This window comes from Rutilus rutilus (assembly GCF_951802725.1).
Source record: "Rutilus rutilus genome assembly, chromosome: 9".
In the NCBI taxonomy this organism is placed as follows: domain Eukaryota; kingdom Metazoa; phylum Chordata; class Actinopteri; order Cypriniformes; family Leuciscidae; genus Rutilus; species Rutilus rutilus.
Window position 1 is genome coordinate 35,881,905 of NC_140223.1, and position 23,846 is coordinate 35,905,750.

The 23,846-nt window shown below is 39.9% G+C and overlaps 1 protein-coding gene across 3 annotated transcripts in view; it reads right to left on the bottom strand.

Annotated features, from left to right (window-relative positions):
* The window catches only part of urb1 (URB1 ribosome biogenesis homolog), a 55,165-nt gene that overhangs the window by 24,285 nt on the left and 7,034 nt on the right, over positions 1-23,846 (bottom strand). For 2 of the 3 annotated variants that reach the window (XM_084418121.1, XM_084418119.1), the window contains exons 8-25: positions 21,260-21,381; positions 20,428-20,623; positions 20,131-20,268; positions 19,302-19,475; positions 19,105-19,213; positions 18,894-19,019; positions 18,701-18,813; positions 18,415-18,534; positions 15,812-15,928; positions 15,024-15,162; positions 14,022-14,192; positions 13,590-13,789; positions 12,890-13,102; positions 11,894-12,079; positions 10,879-11,144; positions 9,417-9,699; positions 6,641-6,902; positions 6,335-6,533 (exon numbers count right to left, since the gene is read on the bottom strand). In XM_084418121.1, coding sequence (XP_084274247.1) covers positions 6,335-6,533; positions 6,641-6,902; positions 9,417-9,699; positions 10,879-11,144; positions 11,894-12,079; positions 12,890-13,102; positions 13,590-13,789; positions 14,022-14,192; positions 15,024-15,162; positions 15,812-15,928; positions 18,415-18,534; positions 18,701-18,813; positions 18,894-19,019; positions 19,105-19,213; positions 19,302-19,475; positions 20,131-20,268; positions 20,428-20,623; positions 21,260-21,381 — 3,134 coding nt within the window. The remainder of the gene's footprint in view (positions 1-6,334; positions 6,534-6,640; positions 6,903-9,416; positions 9,700-10,878; positions 11,145-11,893; positions 12,080-12,889; positions 13,103-13,589; positions 13,790-14,021; positions 14,193-15,023; positions 15,163-15,811; positions 15,929-18,414; positions 18,535-18,700; positions 18,814-18,893; positions 19,020-19,104; positions 19,214-19,301; positions 19,476-20,130; positions 20,269-20,427; positions 20,624-21,259; positions 21,382-23,846) is intronic. The other variant, XM_084418120.1, reaches the window with a different exon arrangement.

The window sequence follows — 23,846 nt, forward strand, 5'->3', positions numbered from 1 at the left end:
AAATGGCTATCTCCGATTTGGATGTAGGCAGGGGAAATTTTCTGCTATGTCGGATTTTGTCCAAAACCTACTTTTGCGAACTAGTCCCTGGTTTTTCGCCCGATCGGAACCAAACCAGTCTAGGACAATTCTCTGGACTCTCTAGATCAATAATTATCGAAAAAAAGTTCAACTTTTGCATTTGGGTGGCTGTAACAGGGTCATTTAGAAAAGGGGCGTGGCAAAATACACTAAAAAGCCTATAAATCCCAAATGAAAACTCAGAACTTCACCAAAATTGATGAGCATATGTGTCAGAACATGGTGAGGAAGCATGCAGAGTTTCATGGAGATCGGACCACAGGTGGCGCTATAACTGGCAAAAAGCCTTCATTCTTATTAGGGGTTCAAGCATGAAATGCTGAAACCCTATTGTAATTGTAAGGATTCGTAAAACGCATCGTGCAGGACAAACCGTAAGGCCTAGAGACTTGAAACCTGGCCAGATGGTAGGCCTCAATTTGGGGACAACCTATCAGAGTATGACCCCGAATGGCCCATAGGTGGCGCTACAGCAACCAAAAGTTCAAAATCGCTCATAACTCTTAGACCGCTTGTCCCAGGATCAAGTGTCTTATATCGTTGGAATCCTTGGCTCAAGGCGGACAAAATGGCTATCTCCGATTTGGATGTAGGCAGGGGAAATTTTCTGCTATGTCGGATTTTGTCCAAAACCTACTTTTGCGAACTAGTCCCTGGTTTTTCGCCCGATCGGAACCAAACCAGTCTAGGACAATTCTCTGGACTCTCTAGATCAATAATTATCGAAAAAAAGTTCAACTTTTGCATTTGGGTGGCTGTAACAGGGTCATTTAGAAAAGGGGCGTGGCAAAATACACTAAAAAGCCTATAAATCCCAAATGAAAACTCAGAACTTCACCAAAATTGATGAGCATATGTGTCAGAACATGGTGAGGAAGCATGCAGAGTTTCATGGAGATCGGACCACAGGTGGCGCTATAACTGGCAAAAAGCCTTCATTCTTATTAGGGGTTCAAGCATGAAATGCTGAAACCCTATTGTAATTGTAAGGATTCGTAAAACGCATCGTGCAGGACAAACCGTAAGGCCTAGAGACTTGAAACCTGGCCAGATGGTAGGCCTCAATTTGGGGACAACCTATCAGAGTATGACCCCGAATGGCCCATAGGTGGCGCTACAGCAACCAAAAGTTCAAAATCGCTCATAACTCTTAGACCGCTTGTCCCAGGATCAAGTGTCTTATATCGTTGGAATCCTTGGCTCAAGGCGGACAAAATGGCTATCTCCGATTTGGATGTAGGCAGGGGAAATTTTCTGCTATGTCGGATTTTGTCCAAAACCTACTTTTGCGAACTAGTCCCTGGTTTTTCGCCCGATCGGAACAAAACCAGTCTAGGACAATTCTCTGGACTCTCTAGATCAATAATTATCGAAAAAAAGTTCAACTTTTGCATTTGGGTGGCTGTAACAGGGTCATTTAGAAAAGGGGCGTGGCAAAATACACTAAAAAGCCTATAAATCCCAAATGAAAACTCAGAACTTCACCAAAATTGATGAGCATATGTGTCAGAACATGGTGAGGAAGCATGCAGAGTTTCATGGAGATCGGACCACAGGTGGCGCTATAACTGGCAAAAAGCCTTCATTCTTATTAGGGGTTCAAGCATGAAATGCTGAAACCCTATTGTAATTGTAAGGATTCGTAAAACGCATCGTGCAGGACAAACCGTAAGGCCTAGAGACTTGAAACCTGGCCAGATGGTAGGCCTCAATTTGGGGACAACCTATCAGAGTATGACCCCGAATGGCCCATAGGTGGCGCTACAGCAACCAAAAGTTCAAAATCGCTCATAACTCTTAGACCGCTTGTCCCAGGATCAAGTGTCTTATATCGTTGGAATCCTTGGCTCAAGGCGGACAAAATGGCTATCTCCGATTTGGATGTAGGCAGGGGAAATTTTCTGCTATGTCGGATTTTGTCCAAAACCTACTTTTGCGAACTAGTCCCTGGTTTTTCGCCCGATCGGAACCAAACCAGTCTAGGACAATTCTCTGGACTCTCTAGATCAATAATTATCGAAAAAAAGTTCAACTTTTGCATTTGGGTGGCTGTAACAGGGTCATTTAGAAAAGGGGCGTGGCAAAATACACTAAAAAGCCTATAAATCCCAAATGAAAACTCAGAACTTCACCAAAATTGATGAGCATATGTGTCAGAACATGGTGAGGAAGCATGCAGAGTTTCATGGAGATCGGACCACAGGTGGCGCTATAACTGGCAAAAAGCCTTCATTCTTATTAGGGGTTCAAGCATGAAATGCTGAAACCCTATTGTAATTGTAAGGATTCGTAAAACGCATCGTGCAGGACAAACCGTAAGGCCTAGAGACTTGAAACCTGGCCAGATGGTAGGCCTCAATTTGGGGACAACCTATCAGAGTATGACCCCGAATGGCCCATAGGTGGCGCTACAGCAACCAAAAGTTCAAAATCGCTCATAACTCTTAGACCGCTTGTCCCAGGATCAAGTGTCTTATATCGTTGGAATCCTTGGCTCAAGGCGGACAAAATGGCTATCTCCGATTTGGATGTAGGCAGGGGAAATTTTCTGCTATGTCGGATTTTGTCCAAAATCTACTTTTGCGAACTAGTCCCTGGTTTTTCGCCCGATCGGAACCAAACCAGTCTAGGACAATTCTCTGGACTCTCTAGATCAATAATTATCGAAAAAAAGTTCAACTTTTGCATTTGGGTGGCTGTAACAGGGTCATTTAGAAAAGGGGCGTGGCAAAATACACTAAAAAGCCTATAAATCCCAAATGAAAACTCAGAACTTCACCAAAATTGATGAGCATATGTGTCAGAACATGGTGAGGAAGCATGCAGAGTTTCATGGAGATCGGACCACAGGTGGCGCTATAACTGGCAAAAAGCCTTCATTCTTATTAGGGGTTCAAGCATGAAATGCTGAAACCCTATTGTAATTGTAAGGATTCGTAAAACGCATCGTGCAGGACAAACCGTAAGGCCTAGAGACTTGAAACCTGGCCAGATGGTAGGCCTCAATTTGGGGACAACCTATCAGAGTATGACCCCGAATGGCCCATAGGTGGCGCTACAGCAACCAAAAGTTCAAAATCGCTCATAACTCTTAGACCGCTTGTCCCAGGATCAAGTGTCTTATATCGTTGGAATCCTTGGCTCAAGGCGGACAAAATGGCTATCTCCGATTTGGATGTAGGCAGGGGAAATTTTCTGCTATGTCGGATTTTGTCCAAAACCTACTTTTGCGAACTAGTCCCTGGTTTTTCGCCCGATCGGAACCAAACCAGTCTAGGACAATTCTCTGGACTCTCTAGATCAATAATTATCGAAAAAAAGTTGAACTTTTGCATTTGGGTGGCTGTAACAGGGTCATTTAGAAAAGGGGCGTGGCAAAATACACTAAAAAGCCTATAAATCCCAAATGAAAACTCAGAACTTCACAAAAATTGGTCAGCATATGTGACATAACATCATTAACAAGCATGAAAAATTCTATGGAGATCGGACGATAGGTGGCGCTATAACTGTTAAAAAGCTTTAAAATCATATATTTCCTATGGTAAACTGCCTGTATTGGCTGTAAATGGTCTTTTCCATCTCTGATCATATAATTTTCATATCATAATGTTCAAAACTAGTGCAATACAATTCTCTGGACTCACTAGATCAATAATTGTCAGAAAAAGTTGAACTACTTCATTTGGATAGCTATAATAGGTTCACTTCAAAATCTGGCCTTTACCAAGTGTCCCCGAAAGCCTATATCTCTTTAATCAATGCTCAGACCTTCTTAAAAACAAGTCAGAACGTGTGAAATATCACCCTGAACAAGCATGAAAATTTTCAGACAGATCGGACAAAATTTGCCTCTATAACAGTTAAAAAGGTGAAAATGATATGAATTAATGGCATGTTAAGCCAATAAGTGGTATTTTACTGCCCCCTGCTGTTTAAAATAGTCATTTTCTCATATTGGTATTGGTATCAGCCATGGTAAATCATGATAAATGATGGTGTGTGTGTGTGTGTGTGTGTGTGTGTGGTACAAATATAACAAAGGTTTTATTTTCCAACATGAAAACAAACATAACAGAGTGCTAGTGCACAAACAATAACCGACAATGATAATGGATGAGAGGGGAACTTAAATACACAGATCAAGACAAGGACAACAGGTGACGGTTATGATGATGAGGAGCAGGTGATGATGAGGAGGGTGATGAGGAGCAGGTGCAGGTGATGACGACAGATGGTGAATGTGATGAAGACAGAAGGTGAATGTGATGAAGGTGAATGTGACACCAATATCACTGAAACATTTTTGTGTGTGTGTGTGTGTGTGTGTGTGTGTGTGTGTGTGTGTGTGTGTGTGTGTGTGTGTAGCATTATTGTGTGTAGCATATGTAGCAAGTATGCATTATTGAGTTAACATGGAAACACTGGTTTGCTTTAGTGCAGAAAACTGGTCAAAATCATGAGGTTTAAAGTGAAAGTGAGCCAATAAGTGGTCTTCTACTGCCCTCTGCTGGCCATTCTACTTATTAATTAAATTTTTCCACATGTGCTTGCATTTATACTTGAATACACACTAAAAATCACTTATATAGCAATAACTATTATAACACAATCATATTTTGTCAGTGTTAATCACTTTATTTGCACTGACACTTCAAATAATTGCTAGTAATGTGGTAAATCATGGTTAACTATGCTGTGTGTGTGTGTGTGTGTGTGTGTGTGTGTGTGTGTGTGTGTGTGTGTGTGTGTGTGTGTGTAAGCATGCATTGAGTTAACATGGATAAACTGGTTTGCTTTAGTGCAGAAAACTGGTTTAAAGTGAAAGTGAGCCAATAAGTGGTCTTCTACTGCCCTCTGCAGGCCATTCTACTTATTAATGAAATATTTTACATGTGCTTTTGCATTCATACTTGGACACACACAAAAAAATCACGTATATAACTAACTATTATAACACAATAATATTTTGTCAGTGTTCATCACCTCATTTGCACTGACACTTCACATAATTGCTAGTAATGTGGTTAATCATGCTAGAAACATTGTAAATCATAGTAAATAATACTGAAATGAGGTGTATCAAGGTAAATCATGCTAGAATCCTAATAAATCATTCTGGAACATGGTATATGATAGTAAATCATGCTAGAATCATATTAAATAATTCTAGAATGTGGCAAATCGTTGTGGGAGGAGCCTATTTTACTCAAATGGCTATAACTCAAGAAGTAAATGAGATATCTTCACCAAACTCAGTACACATGTGTATGGGTTCAATTTGAGGTCACAGTAAACAATTTTATGGAGATCGGACCATAGGTGGCGCTATAACTGTTAAAAAGCTTTAAAACCATATATATCCCATGGCAAATTGCCTGTATTGGCTGTAAATGGTCTTTTCCATCTATTATGTCAGTGGTTACATGCTTGCTAAATAAATCTTAATAACTTTTGATGCTTTTGTGCTTAAATGCCTTAAAGGCCTTAACTGCTTGAACCCCGATAAATGCTGCTTGCAGCTTTAATTATTATTATTATTATTATTTGTTACAGTATTTGTTCATCTTTGTTAATGTAAGTTAATAAAAATACAGCTGTTCATTGTTTGTTCATGTTAGTTCACCGCACATTAAATTATGTTAACAAATACAACCTTTGATTTAAATATGTATTATGTAAAAAATAATTAGTGTTGCTTTAATATTAATTTCAACATTTACTATGGAACTTCTCCTCTTTGGTCCCCCTACAGGTTGGAAGCGGAATTGTCCATTACCGCTGTCGTAAATAACTTCGCCGCCCGCAGTGTACTGTCGCAAGCTCGCTGTTTATCCAGCACCGGCTTTGAATGAACGATGTCCACAGACAAGGTAGAGTATGTTGCATGATTTCATGAAAGTATGATGTATTTCGACATCAGACATCAACTAAATAATGACTATAGTAACGCTTGACGTAAAGCAAGTCAAATTTGTAGTTTTCTTATGTCTCATTCGAACTACAGAAACGCAACCCGGTTTGGCAAACTTGCATAGTGCGATTATAGCAGATATAGGGCTGCAAAGCGAATCCAGAAGTGCCTTTCACCCTGTTACGACTTGATGAACCACTAATACGATTTTGGAAACATTATTTTAAGATAAAAAATGTTCCTTAGTGTTGCTTTAACTAAGATTAATAAAAAGTATTGTTCATTCTTAGTACATGTTAACTAAGGTAACCTTATTGTAAAGTGTTATCATGAGTTTACCTTTGATGACTGTCTGGTTTCTGAAGGATGGCAGGAAGATCTTTCATGAGTTGAGTGAGGTCGGCGTTCCCAGCAGCCAGTCGGATGAGACCGGACAGGACCTCCACGTGCAGGTCGCTCGTAACTTCCCCTCGCTGCACTGTGTGCCACAGCTCAGACAGCAGAGCTTTCTTCAGGGCCTTCAGGACTGATTTATGAACTGCGTACAGCGATAGATAAGACCACATGAAACCTACTGTATGCGCACGTCAAATTCAATACGAACAACATTAATTGAGCCACTACAAAGAAAGCAGCAACACTGACTGTCTTTAGGGCGGGTGGGATCATCGCTAATGTCTCTCCTCAAGTAGGCGTTGAGTAGAAACAAGAAGCCGCTGCTTTGGGAGCTGATCTGCGCTAGGTTAGACGGCACCAGGCACCAGAGCTCGAAGCTGAGCACATGTGTGGAGCAGTTCTGAAGGAGAACGACCCCAATGGCCTGGGCTGAAGGACTCTCTCTCTGGATGCAGTGCAGGAGAACGTCCGTCTGAATGAGTTTGGCCGTGCCTGGCTCCCGGGACAGCACCTAGAGAGAGACAATTTTACCGAAAGTGTGACAAAAAGACAATGGCACCTGTAGACGCATTATCACTACTCTGAAGGCCCTCGATATACTTAAAGAAAAATCGAGGAACGAACTGGTGTGACGTCATTTTGAACAAAATCAGGCCAAAACGAAGTTCGGTTTAGGAGTTTGAAAGCTGGTAAACATTTTCAAACTACCATTTGGTCCTTGGCAATTACATAATAAGTACGTGTGGCTCTTACTTCTTTAGCCCAGGGGTGCAAACACATGTATGGTCAAAAAAGAGAGAGGTAATCGAAGCCCTCGTCCCGCGGCAAATATCCAGATACTACATTGCCACCATCCCCAACCCACCCCTATAGGCACATAGAGTCAAATGAAATTTAGAAAAACTATCTTGCACTTCTTCTTCTTGCTTTACTGCTACTTCCTGAAAACAATTTCACCTGATGATTTGAATAGCTCTTTTTGTAAAGAATTAATAATTCTAGGATGATTGGGGTAATTGTGTAGGGTAGGCCTAGTGCATCTGCATAGAAACTAATAAACAAAATACAAATATAAATACAATAAAACACAAATACACGAGAAATAAAGCAGTACTTTATGTTTTTCAGGTAAATTAACTGTATTAAGTATTAATACAGTTTATCTTTTGACAAAACGTGATTAAGCTCTTTCTCTTTTGTTGTTTGATTAACTTTGGTGATACAAACAGCTGCAGGTATATTGGGTGCTGTCCCTTTAAGACGAATGCACGTATCTAATACCGGTAATGACACGCATCCGTTTTATTTTGACTGCGTTTACGGGGAAACTCGTTGAGACGGACACTGGCTTATTTTTTCGTGCACATGTCTGTTCAAACACAAATAGATAAGAAAGAAAAGGGAATTCGGTGTTCACGAACTTCACGTGCTGTCTGCGACTGAGTGGCTCTGTGCGCCGACAGACCATCTACATTTGGATGTTAAACATAATATATATAGCCTGATACAGCAAAGACAACGTCGGCAGTATTGACGGCAAAATAGGCTACAGAATATTTCGTTCTGTAGGCCTATTGACAGGGGCAATATTTGAAAATCGATAATTAGGCCTATTTTTTAAATTACAATTATATATGCATTTGTCAAAACCGAGAGACTTTCAAGCATCAAAATGTAATTTATTAATATGTATTTGCGCCTTCTATTTTGTCTGAAAACTTCCAACACTCTTGCGTGTCGCGTGAAAAATAGGCGTCGGTTGCGGTTCTAGCACGCGGTTTCGGCGCGGCTCGAGAAGTGTGTGTGTCACGCAGGCATTGTGCTCTAACACAAGCTCTAACCTATGGCTCTAACCAGTTAACATGAGAGCCGACATAAAAACGGACACTCCACGCCACGCAGAGAGAAATGTGATGCAGTGGCAGATCCAGAGTGAGACAGAAACACTAGTGGTTCACGCTTGCGCAGAATGCGCACATACTGCTGGTTTAGCGCGCAGTGTTCTGATTCGCTTATTTCCTATTTACTTGTTGGTGGACGCAATCCAGAATTACTGTTGGTTAAATTATAATCAGACCCCCCCCCCCCCCCCCTTAAAAAAAAAAACTCTTCGGATCTGCACGATTCACACAAGTCACCCAAACTGACGTGAAAAAAGCGGGAGGCGCCGAAAAGCGCGCTGTTTGCACCCCTGTTAGCCCTATTCGGACAGGATTAGTTTAACAAGGGTTGATGGAGTAATGTAATTTTACCACAGGACGTCTGTAATATCATTGGCCAATTCGCACGGGATAAGATATCTCAGTAAAACTAGCAGAAGTGGGAGAGGTAACTCGATTTGCGCACTGCCGTCACCTTCCTGTCGTCATGTGCGTAATACGTTGCTTTCTGAAATCACGTGCTCGAACACATATAACCTATATATATATATATATATAGAAAACAGCTAGGTCTGGTCGAACGATGGATTAATTAAATCCAGATTGTATATGTTGGTAATAGGCACTTACCGAACGCTAAAAGATGTTTCGTGCCTCTAACAAGTGCTTTCCACCTTCTTTCTGATCTGAATGGTATCTGGAGTTTTGCCACAGACTCGTCCCAGCATCTAGAACGCAACTAAATGCTTCTTCAAGCGCCTCCATACTTCAAAAATCACGGAAAACTACTTTTAATTAGGAAATGACGGAATATTCACGTACATATTTACAGCGGGTCTATTCGCACGGGATTAGTATTACCTGAGGTAATTTTTCCGGACCTTCTTACAGAAGGTAAAAGTCGCCGTAATCTTTACTGACATTGTCCATAATGATAACTGAGATGGCACATTAGGACCGGACTAAAATCACTGAGAATCTCTGTTAATAATTACTTTACTCCACCTCTCCATGTTAAACTAATCCCGTCCGAATAGGGCTTTTGACGTGAAAATCTTCTTTGGTTAAAGGGATAGTTCACCTAAAAATGAACATTTCTACCCCTGAGTGAAGAATATCGGCCCCTGTTTCCCTGTTGTGTGTACCTGTAGCAGGAAGTCCTCGAGCGGCACACACTGGCAGGGCGTGAGGAGAGCAGCCAGACCCCTGAGGTGAGCCTGGGACAGAGAAACACATCTGCTGTGGTCTTCAGAGAGCAGCTTCAGCACCGCGTGCCCGTACACACTCAGCTGGCTCTCAGGGGCCACCAGGCTCTTCTGAGGGAGCAGCAGCAGAGCGGACACCACCTCCTTCAGGGTGGACGCCTCCATGAAGTCATGCAGGGACAGCAGCGCTCGGACACAGAGGGACTGCTTTCTGGGACAACTTCTGAAGACCAAAAGGGATTTTTCAGTGATGCACCAAACACAAAACTACACTGCATATCGCTCATACTATTTTCGAGCACAATAAGACTTGTGTATACATGGAATACCCAGAAAACCCACTAAAAATGCCAAAATGGCCATTACACAACCACAGCACACTGAATATCACATCCCATAATGCAACACACTCAACTCAACACTTCCTTTCTAGTGTCATGAATGAAGTACGCAGTATACTATATATAGTAAGAGGTATGCTATTATTCAATTTAGAAAATCTGTGATTCAAAACAAAAAGTCAAACTTGAAGGGATTACTTTAAATTAAAAAATCTCTGTCATTTCAAACCCATAAGACTTTCGTTCATCTTCGAAACAAGATCTCCATTGAGAGTCCACACAACTAAAACTTTGACACTTCAAAAAGTTCATAAAGCAGAGCCTCTGCAGTGTTTTAGATTTAAGATAAGACCTGCACAAATAACATGAACACAGTATGTCCAAACAGAACAAACCCACATAATTTCTAAATAAATCATGTTTCTCAGATTCTTTTCCTTTATTAAACAGGTTTATTCAACCTCAAAACGCTTAAATATATACATACATATATACATATACATATACATATATATATATATATATATATATATATATATATATATATATATATATACACACACACACACTATTTGTGTATTCAAATTGGTTTATGTACTAATATATCAATACATACGAAATAGAGGTTGATCGATATTGGATTTTGCTCATCCGATAATAATAAGTTTAAAGAAAGCAATTGGCAACAAACATATTATTGTGCTAATACTTGTGAAACCTATTTTCTGGATGTATTTTAAGCATAATGCAGGACTTTTAATTGAAAATAGAGCAAACAATGTATCAACAATAGATCATGAGCAACCGCTTAACGTTTTGACTTTGAACATGCAGCGCTCGCTTTTATTTCACTCAATGAAAAGTGCTTGCGTGACACAAAACAAACATTTGTGTTTTTAAGAGGAACGCTTATGGGTTTGGAACAACATGAAGGTGTGTAATTGATGACTTTTGGGTGAACTATCCCTTTAATATCAAACTATTATTAATTGTATAGTAAAATAGTATGTAAACAGATACCTATCTGTTTAAATTGTATTTAACCGCATGTTTTGACATACTTGCTTCTCCTGTGGTGTAGTTCTGCGAGCACGGCTCTCTGCACGGCTGTCAGGTACGAGCTCACGATCTCTAGGGCGTCCAGGTCTCTGAGCGCGCCGGCGCTGGACTCCAGCAGGGTGAGCGTGCCCTCGCTCAGACAGACACACAGATGCTTCAGCCTCACTGGATTCAGACTGTGAGGAGGGAAACAGCTCAACTCCAGAGCCAGAAACCACTGCTCCACTGCGGGGTGCTTAAACACTGATCTGAGGACAGCCAGTGTGATCTGGAGAGCAGAGGGAAAACAGGGGTGGAACAATGGAAGGCTTCTGGACTCTGTTCCTACAGTCGCCATATTGGGGGATGAGGGGCAATCGAATTGTGATTTTTCAGATAAAAATAAAATTTGCCTGCCATTTGCCCCACAAATGTTCTGTTGTTCTGTCATAATATATTTTTTTCCTGTGTTTGTTCTGTGTAAAAATAAATTAAAAAAACACAAAAATACATGTGCAAATATATGATTGCGCTTTACAGAGATACAGGTTTGCTGTGCTTTTTTGTAGGGCTGCACAATTATATTTTACTATAATTTTGTTATTATATATCAATATGGCTTTATAATATTAATAAAAACAACAATGTCGATCTATCTGTCTATCTATAAAAAATAATCTAACACTAATATTACAATTAATTGTATACAATAATTCTCTACAAACACAAAAAAATCTAAAATAAATAAATAACGATAACAATAATACTAATAACAACAACAGTTATATAAAATCTTTCATAATAACATAATAATGTTATAAAAACCACAAGGCGCCCTTTTAAAGCTTCTCTTCTGTCACAAGTAAATGAACATGTTCGCTTCACTCTGAAACACGCAGCGCTTATATTTATTTAAATCACAGCCTTTGCGATTTGATAACCATACTAAGCAATATGCGATCGCATTTATTTTAATTAATTCCCCCCTCCCTCCCTCCCTCCCTCCCTCCCCCTAAACTAAAACTAAAGGCTGGCTACCTGTTTCTTATCAATGTTCTGCGCGGGTACATGGTTTGTGTCCAAAAACAGGTCTCCCTCGTCCTGCTGTCCCGCGGGCTCGGGTTGTGTGGGCTGTTGTGTTTCTGAGCTCAGCAGTTTGAGGAGGAGAGAGTTCAGCACAGCCATCAGACGACACAACACCTCTGCTGCCGTCTCCTTGGGGAGCTGCGGGCAAACACAGTCACATGTCATTCACGACACGCACTTACAATCTGTCCTTTCCTCAGACAAACCCTTCAGAACCCCGAGATTTTAAGCTAATATTTCAATATTTTAACAATTATAAGCAGCAATAATAACTGAGCAGCTAATCATCATATCAGAATGATTTCTGAAGGATCATGTGACAGTGAAGACTGGAGTAATGATGCTGAAAATTCAGCTTTGATGATCACGGGAATAAATTACATTTTAAAATGCATTCAAATACAAAACAGTTCTTTTAAATTGTAATAATATTTCTCATTATTACTGTTTAGGTGAGCATGAGAGATTTGTTTCAAAAACAGTGACAAATATTTTGTCTGGTAGTGTATTTTCAGGGATTCATTGCTTTTTTTACTAGCTTATATGAAACATACTTAAGAAAATGGTTCACTTAAATGTTAGTATAGTTTTCTGAAACTTTAAAGGGACAATGAAAATTCTGTCACCATTTACTCACCTTGAGGTGTTGTTCATTACTTTCTTATGTGGAACATACATTATTTTGAGAAATATCTGGGGTTGTTTTACCATACAATGGGAAGCCAATGCTCAGCAAAATGGTTTGGTTACAAACATTCTTTAAAATATGTTTTTATGTTCCACAGAAGAAAGTCGTGGTTTGTAACAACATGAGGGTGAGTAAATCATGCCAGAATCTTCTTTTTTGTGTAAATTATCCTTTTAATACCTTGAACTGGACACTGTTTGCCCAGTTTTTAGTTCACATACAGAAACCGCTCATATATATATATTAGAATGGCTCAATACCGAATTGAAAGTGACGACGAAGTGTCTGAGGTAGAGAAGCACTTGATTGACAGCCACTGGGAATTGGGACACATCCAGAGAGGTCAGAGCGTCCTGCACTGCCTCCTCAAAAGAGTCCCGTAGGAAAGCTTCTGCTCCTTCACTATAGATGGCCTTCAGCAGAGCGGTGAAACCAGCGTAAGATCGATCCTCACTGAAGTCTTCAGTCGTGAACTGGGAGAAAGATTGACAAGTACATCAGGAAAGAATGAGCTTTGAAACTCCACACAGTCATTTATATAATTTACCTAAATTTGAAAAAGTAACACTTTACAATAATAGTCCATTTCACAACATTAGTATATTATTAGTTGCTTATTAGCATGCATATTTCTAGGTGAATAGTTAATAGTGACAATTGGACCCTAAACTAAAGTGTTACCTACTAACCAACATCATATTTAGTCATATTTAGTGAAAATTGGACCAAAAGTCGAGGTTCATGTAGTTAAAGTTCAAGTAGTTTTTCAAATTTATGGCATAACTGTTTTCAGCGTGAACCAAGGAATCTATCAAGACCAGAGGCAGCAAATCCGCTATGATAACAGACTGTCCTCCATCTGTGTGCCAAATTTCATAACTTTTCCTATGTCCGGTTTTATAAGCTTCCATACACTCAAAGGAAGAAGCAGCAAAAGAAGATGAGTTGTACTGAACCAACCAGTGTCTTGCGTGTGTTTTTGGGGAGCCATTGTGAGTAGTATTGGTAGAAGGTGAGGACGGAGGCGTGAGGAGGTGATGAAGACTCTGACGAGTTGAGCTCTTCATCGTAGTGCTGGAGGGTCAGACACAGAGCCAGCGGGTCCCTCTGACAGTGCAGGACATCACACAGGACTGATGCCATGTACTCGTACACCACACCTGTACAACAGACAGAGCATTACCTACATGAGCTAGTGGAAACATGATGCATTAAGAGCCGGGGGTGAAAACTTTTGAACAGGATGAAGGCGAGTACATTTTAAATCAAGATCATATTTTTCCACTTCGTACTGCCTTTTCAGAAGCTACAGAACATACTTACGTTTACTTATGTTTCTCAGAAGACAAAGTAAGAACACTTTACCCTGATCTTCAACACTCAAGAAGTTACCTTTCCCATCTTTAAAACTCTCCGGCAGTTTGTTGCGAGCCTCTAGCACAGCTGGTACAATGGCGCTAAACGGGAACGTCTGGAGGATGATGTCTTCGGTGAAGGACGGTCCGATCTCTTCCACGTCCCCTTCGCTGCCCTCCACTATAACATCAACCATGTCGAGCACATCTAAAACACAGAGTAAAACACATGTATAACCCTCATCCTTCCCTCGCATCCTGGAACAAATCCTTCCCTTGCGGGGTCAAAATGACCCGAAGCCCTAAAATTATACTTTTTTTTTCTTTATTTTTTTGATAATATATTTTTTTTAAATTTACCTCAATTAAAAGTAATTTAAGCACATTCCTCACATTCTTTGAAATTAAATTGAAAATAACTCACAATTTCATGCATGACCCTTTTATTTCTTTGTCTTTGCCGACCTCTTGTGGAAAATAAAATGGTATAACATGATGTTTCATGACTCTTGCCACTAGATGGCCTTATAGCACTATTTGGGGCAAATGAGCTGTTCCGCTGGATCCTAAAGTCAGTTAACTTCAGTATGCATTCAGATACACATGTAGACATTATAAAATCATTTTTGGTAAAGTTTAATAATTTTTAGTTTTAATTTGTAGCATTTTTAGGGTTTTCTATGTGTACTGAAACATTCCTCGCATTCCATTCATTCCTATAGGGGGTCAAATTGACCCGCGAGGGAAGGATTTTTTTATTTATTTTTTTTTACCTCAAAACTCCTCGAATCCATTACATTTGTGTGTGTGTGTGTGTGTGTGTGTGTGTGTGTGTATTCGTGGTTCAAGTGCGACAAAAGTCCTGGGGTCTTGGACCCTCCGATGAACACAAATTGTTTTTTTTAAATGTCCCAAAAAAATATTCTGAGTCAAAATTAAACAAGGTTAAACAACCCAGATAAATCCATATTAACATCCCTACCAGTGCCAGCATGACCTGAGATTGCAGAAACATCTGTAAAATGTGTGCAATGCTAACCGTCGATGTGTGATATGGGGATGCTGGCTTCGTCTCCCTCCTGGCCGCTCAGATTGGCCTGCAGGAACGCTGCCTCCTGGACCGCACTCGCTGCTTTCTCAGTGTACACGTGTGGGTCACACACCACGCGCATCAGAACCTGCCAACACAAAACATCAACTTCAAATCATTCGTAATGGTGACGGGATTATATAAACAGTTGATCAGAGTATAACATGGATATGAATTGGGTAACGTTTTTAACTAATAGATAAAACCAAACTTCCCCAGTTGATTAATCCCGGTACATTAAAACAAGTGTTTTGTATTACAAGTTCAGAGAAAAAAACTCATTTAGAGAAAACAGCCTTTAAAGACACGGGTGAGTTCAGGTTGATTGGGACACATTTTCCCAGTCAAAAAGAGTCCCAATCAAGAACTCACCCCTATTTATTGCAATTAAAATCTAGACACAAATAGTTAAAACGTAATAAAACAAATGCTTTTTGTACACTTTCATCCGAAAAGTCTGAAAGAAGACATATGATGGAAAATCTAAACATTGACCAGTGCATAAAAGTGTCTTTACTGTTACTTTGTTATTAGGATTTTTCAAAACTCTAAAATCAATTATTAATTTTTCAACACTTTAAAGTCAACATCACTTCAAAATGAACTATGTATTTGATTATACAGTCCTTCCCAAAATAGTCACTCAGGTATTAAATGACAAAATATCAACTTTTGATCATTCATAACACTGACACGGTTATATAAAAAGGCCAGTAAAAGTGGTCAGAATGTAGTACATGGTCTAAAAACTGAACAACGGCCTCCTGCTGGGATGGGTCCAAACGTGCCAGACGGTCCAGCCATAACTCCAGCTCCTTCCACGTGTGCTCAAACACACCGCTGTCCCTCAACACCTGAAAGCAGAGGACAAATCAGCACCCAGAGGACCATTTAAATCCAGCTTTAAATCTATGTGGTGTTTTTAATAGGTTTTGAGACAAATAGGTTAAGTCGACACCATTGCTGAGTATTTTCTCTTTAAAACTGCAGTGAACTAGCCTGGGTGCCAGCCCGAACCCCGCCCACAACATTTTTTGGTCGGGAAGTTCGGTCTGGACTCGATCCGTTGAGGAGTAATTATGCTCGGCTCCCAGAAGGCCGGGCCAATCAAATTGCCAGGGCGGGCTTTAATCGATGATGGACAGATGATCTGCGGTTACGTAATCACCCACGTCACCAAAGAGCGCTTGATTTGAATTAGTTTACAACAAAGAAGACTGCCGCTGGAGAATTGAGATTTCACGAGTTCACACTTACAAATAAGTCAGATAGAATAAATGCGTATTTTAGATTTCACGAGTTCACACAAATAAGTCAGATGCGTATATGACGTGCTGTCCGAGGAGAGGGCTGTGGGCTCGGTAGCCATATTCCCCCCGGTATTCCTGGTTGTGAGAGAACAAGCCAAGACAAGAGTGGATTCGGGAGAGAGGATTCGGGGTGGTGGAGGGATGCTGAAAAACTGTCAAGGAGTGTTAGGTAAGTTGACAGAGTGAATATGCTTCCTCATGCTGATATAGGGTAACGTTAGACATGGTATTGTTTGATGACAAGTTGATATTGGATTGATTATTTGTACGTGCTCCTCCCGAACTTTGTTTATGAAACATCATGTGTAGATTCCGCCATCGCGTCTGTTATAGAAGATATCCACAGCGCATTCATTTTAAAAGAGGAACAGAGAGCCGCGACATTTTGTTGGTTGAAAATATGAATGAAGAACATGCGTCATTTACTCCGTTGCTCTGATTGGTTGTAGGTCTATCCAATTGAGTGCAGGTTTTTTTTTTTTTTTGGTTCAGTTGAGACACGCCCCATAATCACAGCCCTATGGAGCAGTATCAGACTCATATTCTGACTAGAATATGAGTATGACGAAGTCAGGCTAGCAGTGAACCAAAGACAGTCTCAAAAACACGGTTTGAAATCGCTGGTGTTTCTGATGTCTGAGCTGGAGTGAGTGTTTCTGACGTCACAAACTACCTTGTAACCAATCAGATCAACGTGTGATCGTCAACGAGTGGATCTCTGAGCTGGAGTGAGTGAGTGGAGGTGGGGCTCATTTGCATATTCATAGAACCACGTATACTAAATGAGGCAAGGGTGTAGAGTTACAATCAAGCTATTTTAACGCATGAAGATTTTTATTTATTTTTTTGAAGGAAAAAACGTTTAAAATATGTCATTTTGGTGATCAAAGATGAGTTTTAAGGGATAAAATTATTGACTACAGGAGGACTTTAAGTTAAGCCAAAGAAGAAAATTCCATCATTTCTTCACCCTAATGTCATTCCGAACATATGTGCTGGATTGTTTTTCTGTGGAACACACTAAAGCTGCTTTTCCACCGTCGGGCCGAACCGTTCTTATTGCTTAACCGTTCCCTATCCTGCCGATTCGGTACGGAGATGGTGTCATTTTCCACAAACAATTTATTGTTAAGTTGAGTGTTTACTTCGCTTAATTAGCACGCTTGGCCAGCAACAGACAAGTGACCCATCCAAGCGACGTCACAACACGCATCCTATCAGCACTGTTCGCCACGGTCAGCCACATGTGCTGAGAAATCCGGGCAGAGAACGGTTTGTAATCGTGCCGTGCCGAACCAAGCTCAAGTGGATCTACAACTGGAGCAACCCATTTACTACTAATGTTAACAAATGGGACCTTATTGTAAAGTGTTACCGAATTTATAATTTTTTTTGTGGAACTATTACCTATACTTAATATAATAAATTGTAAAATATATTTTTATGAATAATAAAACGTTTCTGTCGTTTTAAAACTTGTTATCATTCATCATGGTGACATGATTAATTATATAAATAGTCGATCTGAGTATAACATTCCAAATAACAGACTTTATACCGAACGTCACATGAACAAACAGGAAAACGGGTCTGATTGTATCCGCTTTCTTGCTGGAAAAAGTATCGATGGACTTTTAAGGTAATCAACTTAACTAGTTCTTTTTATTGTTGGAGTTTTATTCAATTTAATCATCGAAATGTTAGTGAGAAGAAAAATAAAAAACTTTTAGGCATCAATCTGCATATGTGACGGACATCTGTTACACTCATCTTTGCTCGTGTCCTTGAAGGCGTCTCGAGTAAAACATCTCTATATTTAACGAAGCACATACAAAACAGAAGAACCAGAAGCGATGCGGCCTGTTTGACAAAATACGATCATACAGAATAATAAGTTTCTTTTAAACACCATAATTTTGTTTTTGACATTTTAAACACTTTTTTGGGATGAAATGATCTACAATTCTATATATTTTTTGTCAAGCAATGATCAAAGGTCTTCTTCTGTTGTTGGGTGCAGCTGAACTCACCTTTAGGACCAGCATCCTGGTGGAGGTCTTCAAGTAGCTACTGTTACTACTTACAAACATCTTAAGCAACAAATAGAAGACGGATTTCTCTCCTTTTTCTTGATCTGGATCTGCTAGTTCCTGTGCCGGATAAAAAAAACAAGAAAATCTTCAACTCACGAAAAACCAAACACATAATCTGAAAAACATCAGCAACTGTTGAAAAGACATATGGTCACGTAATCCTGAATAATGTGACTTATAAAGCTAAGATGCAAACGCTGCATCCAGGAATAAAGGTTTTCACCTGAACGCGGAACCAGGAGAATTTGCTTGCAGGAAGTTCAAGAGCCAGTTGAAGAATCTGATACTGGAGAACTGGAGGAACTTCCTGTTTCACTCCCCTCTCCGTCACAATGCCTGCAAACATCTCAATAAGTCACTTCCTCCTCCCACGGCAGGTTAGAAGCTAACTGCACTATACCTGTTCTCAAGTGTACCTTTCAGGAGTTTGCTGAAATCGAATTTGCTCTGGCTGACAAGGTGAGGCACGACCCGCTGGTACAAACACATCACCTGGAGCAGAAGAGCTTTCACCAGAATGAGCTGTGCATCGTCCTGCCGCGCTGATTGAGGAAAAACACTTCATCTTTATAGTGTGTGAAACAACCACAGCAAGTGTATAGATACAACAAAAAAAAAGATTATTACGGTGTTCTTTGGTCTGTTTTTGTTCCGTGTTCTTCGTCTTTGCAACATCTTCTTTCTCTTTTGAGAGCGACTGCCAGTTGGAAACAACACACATCATGTCCGGTAGAATCTGTGGCAATAAAAGGATAAATACTGATTGTTTCTTTATTCCCTCGGTTTAAACCCTTTCATTCCCGTTGTTTTCCCATCGTCCTCACCTTGCTGAGCGCCTCTCTGTAAAGCTGCACGAACTCCTCCATCGCGGCAGCGCTGTGAACGTCTGAACTCTCCCAGGCGGTTTTGTCCAGGCAGAGCTCAATGTTCTTCTGAGCTCGCTTGAGAATAAACACCAGGAGGGAAAGTGTTGTGTGCTGGACCACCAAGTTATGCATCTATTAGAGGAAGAAGAAATGTCTCAGATCATTTTAAGATGACATAAAAAAAAAAGAAAATCAAGCTTTTTAGTGTTGTTTATGTGTCTATGTGGTGTTTTTAATGTGCTTTAAGACAAACCATGTGTAAATTCATCAGTCGACACCATAGCTGAGTATTTTCTCCTTAAAACTGCAGTGAACCAAAGACAGTCTCAAAAACACGGGTTGAAATCGCTGGTGTTTCTGACGTCACAAACTACCTTGTAACCAATCAGATCAACGTGTGATCGTCAACGAGTGGATCTCTGAGCTGGTGTGAGTGAGTGGAGGCGGGGCTCATTTGCATATTCATAGAACCGCGTGTACTAAATGTGGCAAGGGTGTCGGGTTACATTCAAGCTATTTTAAGGCATAACGAATGTTTTTTCAAGGAAAGAAACGTTTAAATATGTCATTTTGGAGGGACAGAAAGCTCTCAGATTTTACTAAAAAGATCTTCATTCGTGTTCCGAAGATGAACGAAAGTCTTACGGGTTTGTAACGAGTAATTAATGGCAGAAATTTTCATTTTTGGGTGAACTATCCCTTTAATAACTGCCTAATAACGGAATAGCCAAAAATATACTACGCATCACAACTTCTGATGATGTGATTGGTTAAATCAACCACTTACATTGAGGCCTTGAGTGAAGAAGACTTTATTGCAGACTGAAGGGAAAGACGTGACCAACACCATTGACAGCAGACGAGGTAAAGGAATCATCTCACTGGTCTGGAAAGCCTTGGACACCTCCGGCTGAGCCTCATAGATCTGTAACAACATCAAACCTTGAGTAAGTGGCATCTGTAAGACCCGTTAATGCAAAAGAATGTACGACATAATCAAGAGGTGCATTTTCCCCGTTGTTACATGAAATGAAAGCACTGCACCACATGACATAAAGCAACCAAAGGACATAGTTTCACTCACTTTCTTGAGCAGAGTGATGTTGTCCTGCCAGGCTTTGGCGATTCGTGGAGAGAACGAGAACTGGGTTTCTTTGAAGTATCTGGTCAGTATATCAGGACTGCCCTTCAGAACACTAACAACCAGCTCCGCCACCATCTCGTCCTCCGTCGCCTGCTTCAGCCCCACCAGGAACTGCAGAAGAACGATGTTTCCGGCTCTGGGGATACAAGGACAAGGAAGATGAAGAGTGTTTTGGGCACAGTCTATCGTTTCTATTTCACTGGGGAGATTTTTTTGAAGCGTTTGTGCTGGTATTGTCATATTTTACTGGGACAGTGTTTTATGCATGTTATTCTATGGCATTAAATACATCGGTAATACATCCTTGTGATTTCTGTAAAGCTTTTTACTTGCTAACAAGTGGCTAAATGGGACTATAGAGGTTATAAAGGACATTAAACGTCTTCACGCCAATCAGATAATCTCATCTACTCACATAATAACTCATAATCACACTGCTGCAAATTATTATAACTTGAATTTTCAGGGAAATTGTTCTTAGATGAATACTGAAAGACTTGTCAGAAGCTTAGTGATGGTGAGGTCATGTGATGTAGATTTACCTTTTTACTCCTGCCAATTGTATTTAGGCTTCAAAAGTTGTGTATATTAGTGAAGATTATCATGAACAAAACGTGTAAGATTCATAAACTTCTGTTAGTTACAGAAATTATTTTCTGATTTTCCTTTCCTAATTCTGGGGCAGTCGAGGACTACCCATTGACCCTGTTAAATAAACTAAGAAATAAATTGCAGCTGCAAGAATGCCAACATGAGCATCTCCAGGACTCACCTTCCAGCGGTGCCCAGGCTCGGGTCATGAAAACTGATCCCATGTTTGCGAGAGCAGCATATGTCCAGCAGGAAGTTATGCACCAGCTCCCTCACTATACGTTTCCCAGCCTCGTCATCCTTCTGTTTACAAAAGATGTTAATTATGGATACTTAAAATTAAAGACAATACAATAGGAAAAGCCATTGGCAATGTATTACACATTTGTAATGTAACGGCTTTCTGAGCAAAACAGAACATTCAGTGGGAAATGTAGGACGAGACTTCTCGTTATCCATCAGTTCGAGTTTGATAATGCTAATGCTAATAGGGAACCTGCAAAGGATTAGTTGTGTTTTTCTAGTTGTTGTGGGGTTTTTTTTCATTAAGTATGAATCCACCATTTAAGCAATTGCCGCCCCTGAATTGGCTCTAATTCGAAGCGGCCGCATGGGCATTCATAACGGTTCGTGTGTGCGCATTTTACTTTTGCTTCGAATTAGCGATTTAAAATCCAGATGCAAAAGAGGGAAAACTCCAACAATCCTAAACCACTTTTAGGAGACCACCTTTACAGACGTGTGGTTCAGATTAAGCAATCAAATATTAGGGATGTGCTGATCCGATACTCAGTATCGGTATCGGCTCCGATACTCCCATTCTTGGCCGGACCGGCTATCGGTCAGACGAGGCCGATCCAAATCCGATATTGTGCGTATACTATTCTGTGTTATTGTTTAAGCCCCACAAAAGGCACAAAAACATCATAAAGCACCATAAAGTTTTCATGCACTATATTATAAGTGAAGCCATTCTATAGTATAATGTGAGGTAGAAATGAATATTTAAGTCATAAAATGAAAGATCACGTAAACGTTTCCCTCAGCTGCGGCTGTCAATCATTCTTCATTCAGCATCAAACAGCGCGTCGAGCTCGGTTACGCAGTCAACACGGTGAAACTCTCTCTAAGATGATTCAGTGTTACTATTATAATACTTGATCTGTCGATAAAGGTCTATGGTTTCGAATAAAAGGACTTTATCTTGCTATACTGTTAAAAGAAAAGGCTCAATAAACTATTGCATAAATAGATACTGTATAATACACTACGCATCAATATGTCTTTCCTTTGTGCTTTGAACTTTTCAATGCGGACTAGTGATGGGTCGGTCATGAACGATTTGTTCATTTTGAATGAATCTTTAATATGACTCGGGACTACAGAGTTGTCTCAGAGAGTGATTTGTTCATTTTGTGTTGACCGCGCATGCGCAACATCCTATGAGTTCTGTACAGGAAACAGAAATGATTAGTTCATCTCTCAAGTCTTCGGGTTCAGGTCCGAGTCTTTCGTTCTTCCTGTCAGTCCCATAGAGGCTATGCTGTCCGTACCGGAAAGAGAAATTGTTAGTTCATCTCTCGAGTCTTCAGACTCAAAAGATGAACTAATCAACTTTGTATCCGGTACCGACTGCATAGCTCAGCCTATATGGTGCTGTCACGTGATGAACGAATGACTCGAACCTGAAGTCGATAGACTCGAAACATGAACTAATCAATTCTGTGTCCGGTACTACAGACTGCATAGCTCAGTTTATGAGGATGTCACGGGATGAACGAACGGCTCAGATCAGGAGATGAGGTAAACTAACAGACTGCATAGCCTGAAGACCCAGATAAATTAATTAATCGTTTCTGTTTCTCATAATTTGGCCTTTTCCTTGCATTGCAAATTTTTTCTTATTCTAAATGCGATCAACATTTTATGTGTTTGGGGAATTTGGCTAACATGTAACATTTTAAATACATTCATGAAAATGAAATGAACGAAATGACTTGAAAAAAGATTCGTTCATTTTGATGAACGAGAATCAAAGATCCAAGTCAGTAAAATGATCCGAACTTCCCACTACTAATGCGGACTCGAAGCTGACTTGCTTCAAGCGCATCATTCTGCGCACTGGATGCGCATAAGCCCTTTGTGCCGCACTGTATTGGAGTCTTTCATATCATAATACTTTTGCGCAATGAAAGATTATTAATAGCCTTTCTTGTTCTGTCCTAGCTATCATCTGCTGAACAGCTGTGATTTAAAATATTCATACACATTTAAACAATTTCTTCATTTTATAGTAGGCTATATTTAAAATAATTGATCTTTTTGATTTTTGTTATCTTGGTTTTCATGAATGTATTTTACAACAATACAAAGAGCAACGTGTAATGTTTTACCAGATTTAGTGCTACACTTATTGTCTCTTATTTGTTCCCCATTAAATGTTTTTTTCACTAAATGTTCAGATTTTATACAATTATTGTGCACTTGTGATTTTTCTAGACTATATTTTACTGCTGAATTATCCACTAATCTAGTTTATAATAGCATTTTTGTCATAGATTATGCTCATTTATTTTTTTGATTTGTTGTTTTTCTTTATAATGAAGTTGTCTGTATTAAGTAGATTGTGTTCAACACACAAAAGAGTGATTATCAGTTCAACACACAGAGTTATAGAAATTCTACTTGATAAAAAAAAAACTGCGCTGGTATCGGATCGGTATCGGTCGATACACAGAATTTTTGGTATCCGATTGGATCGATTCTGA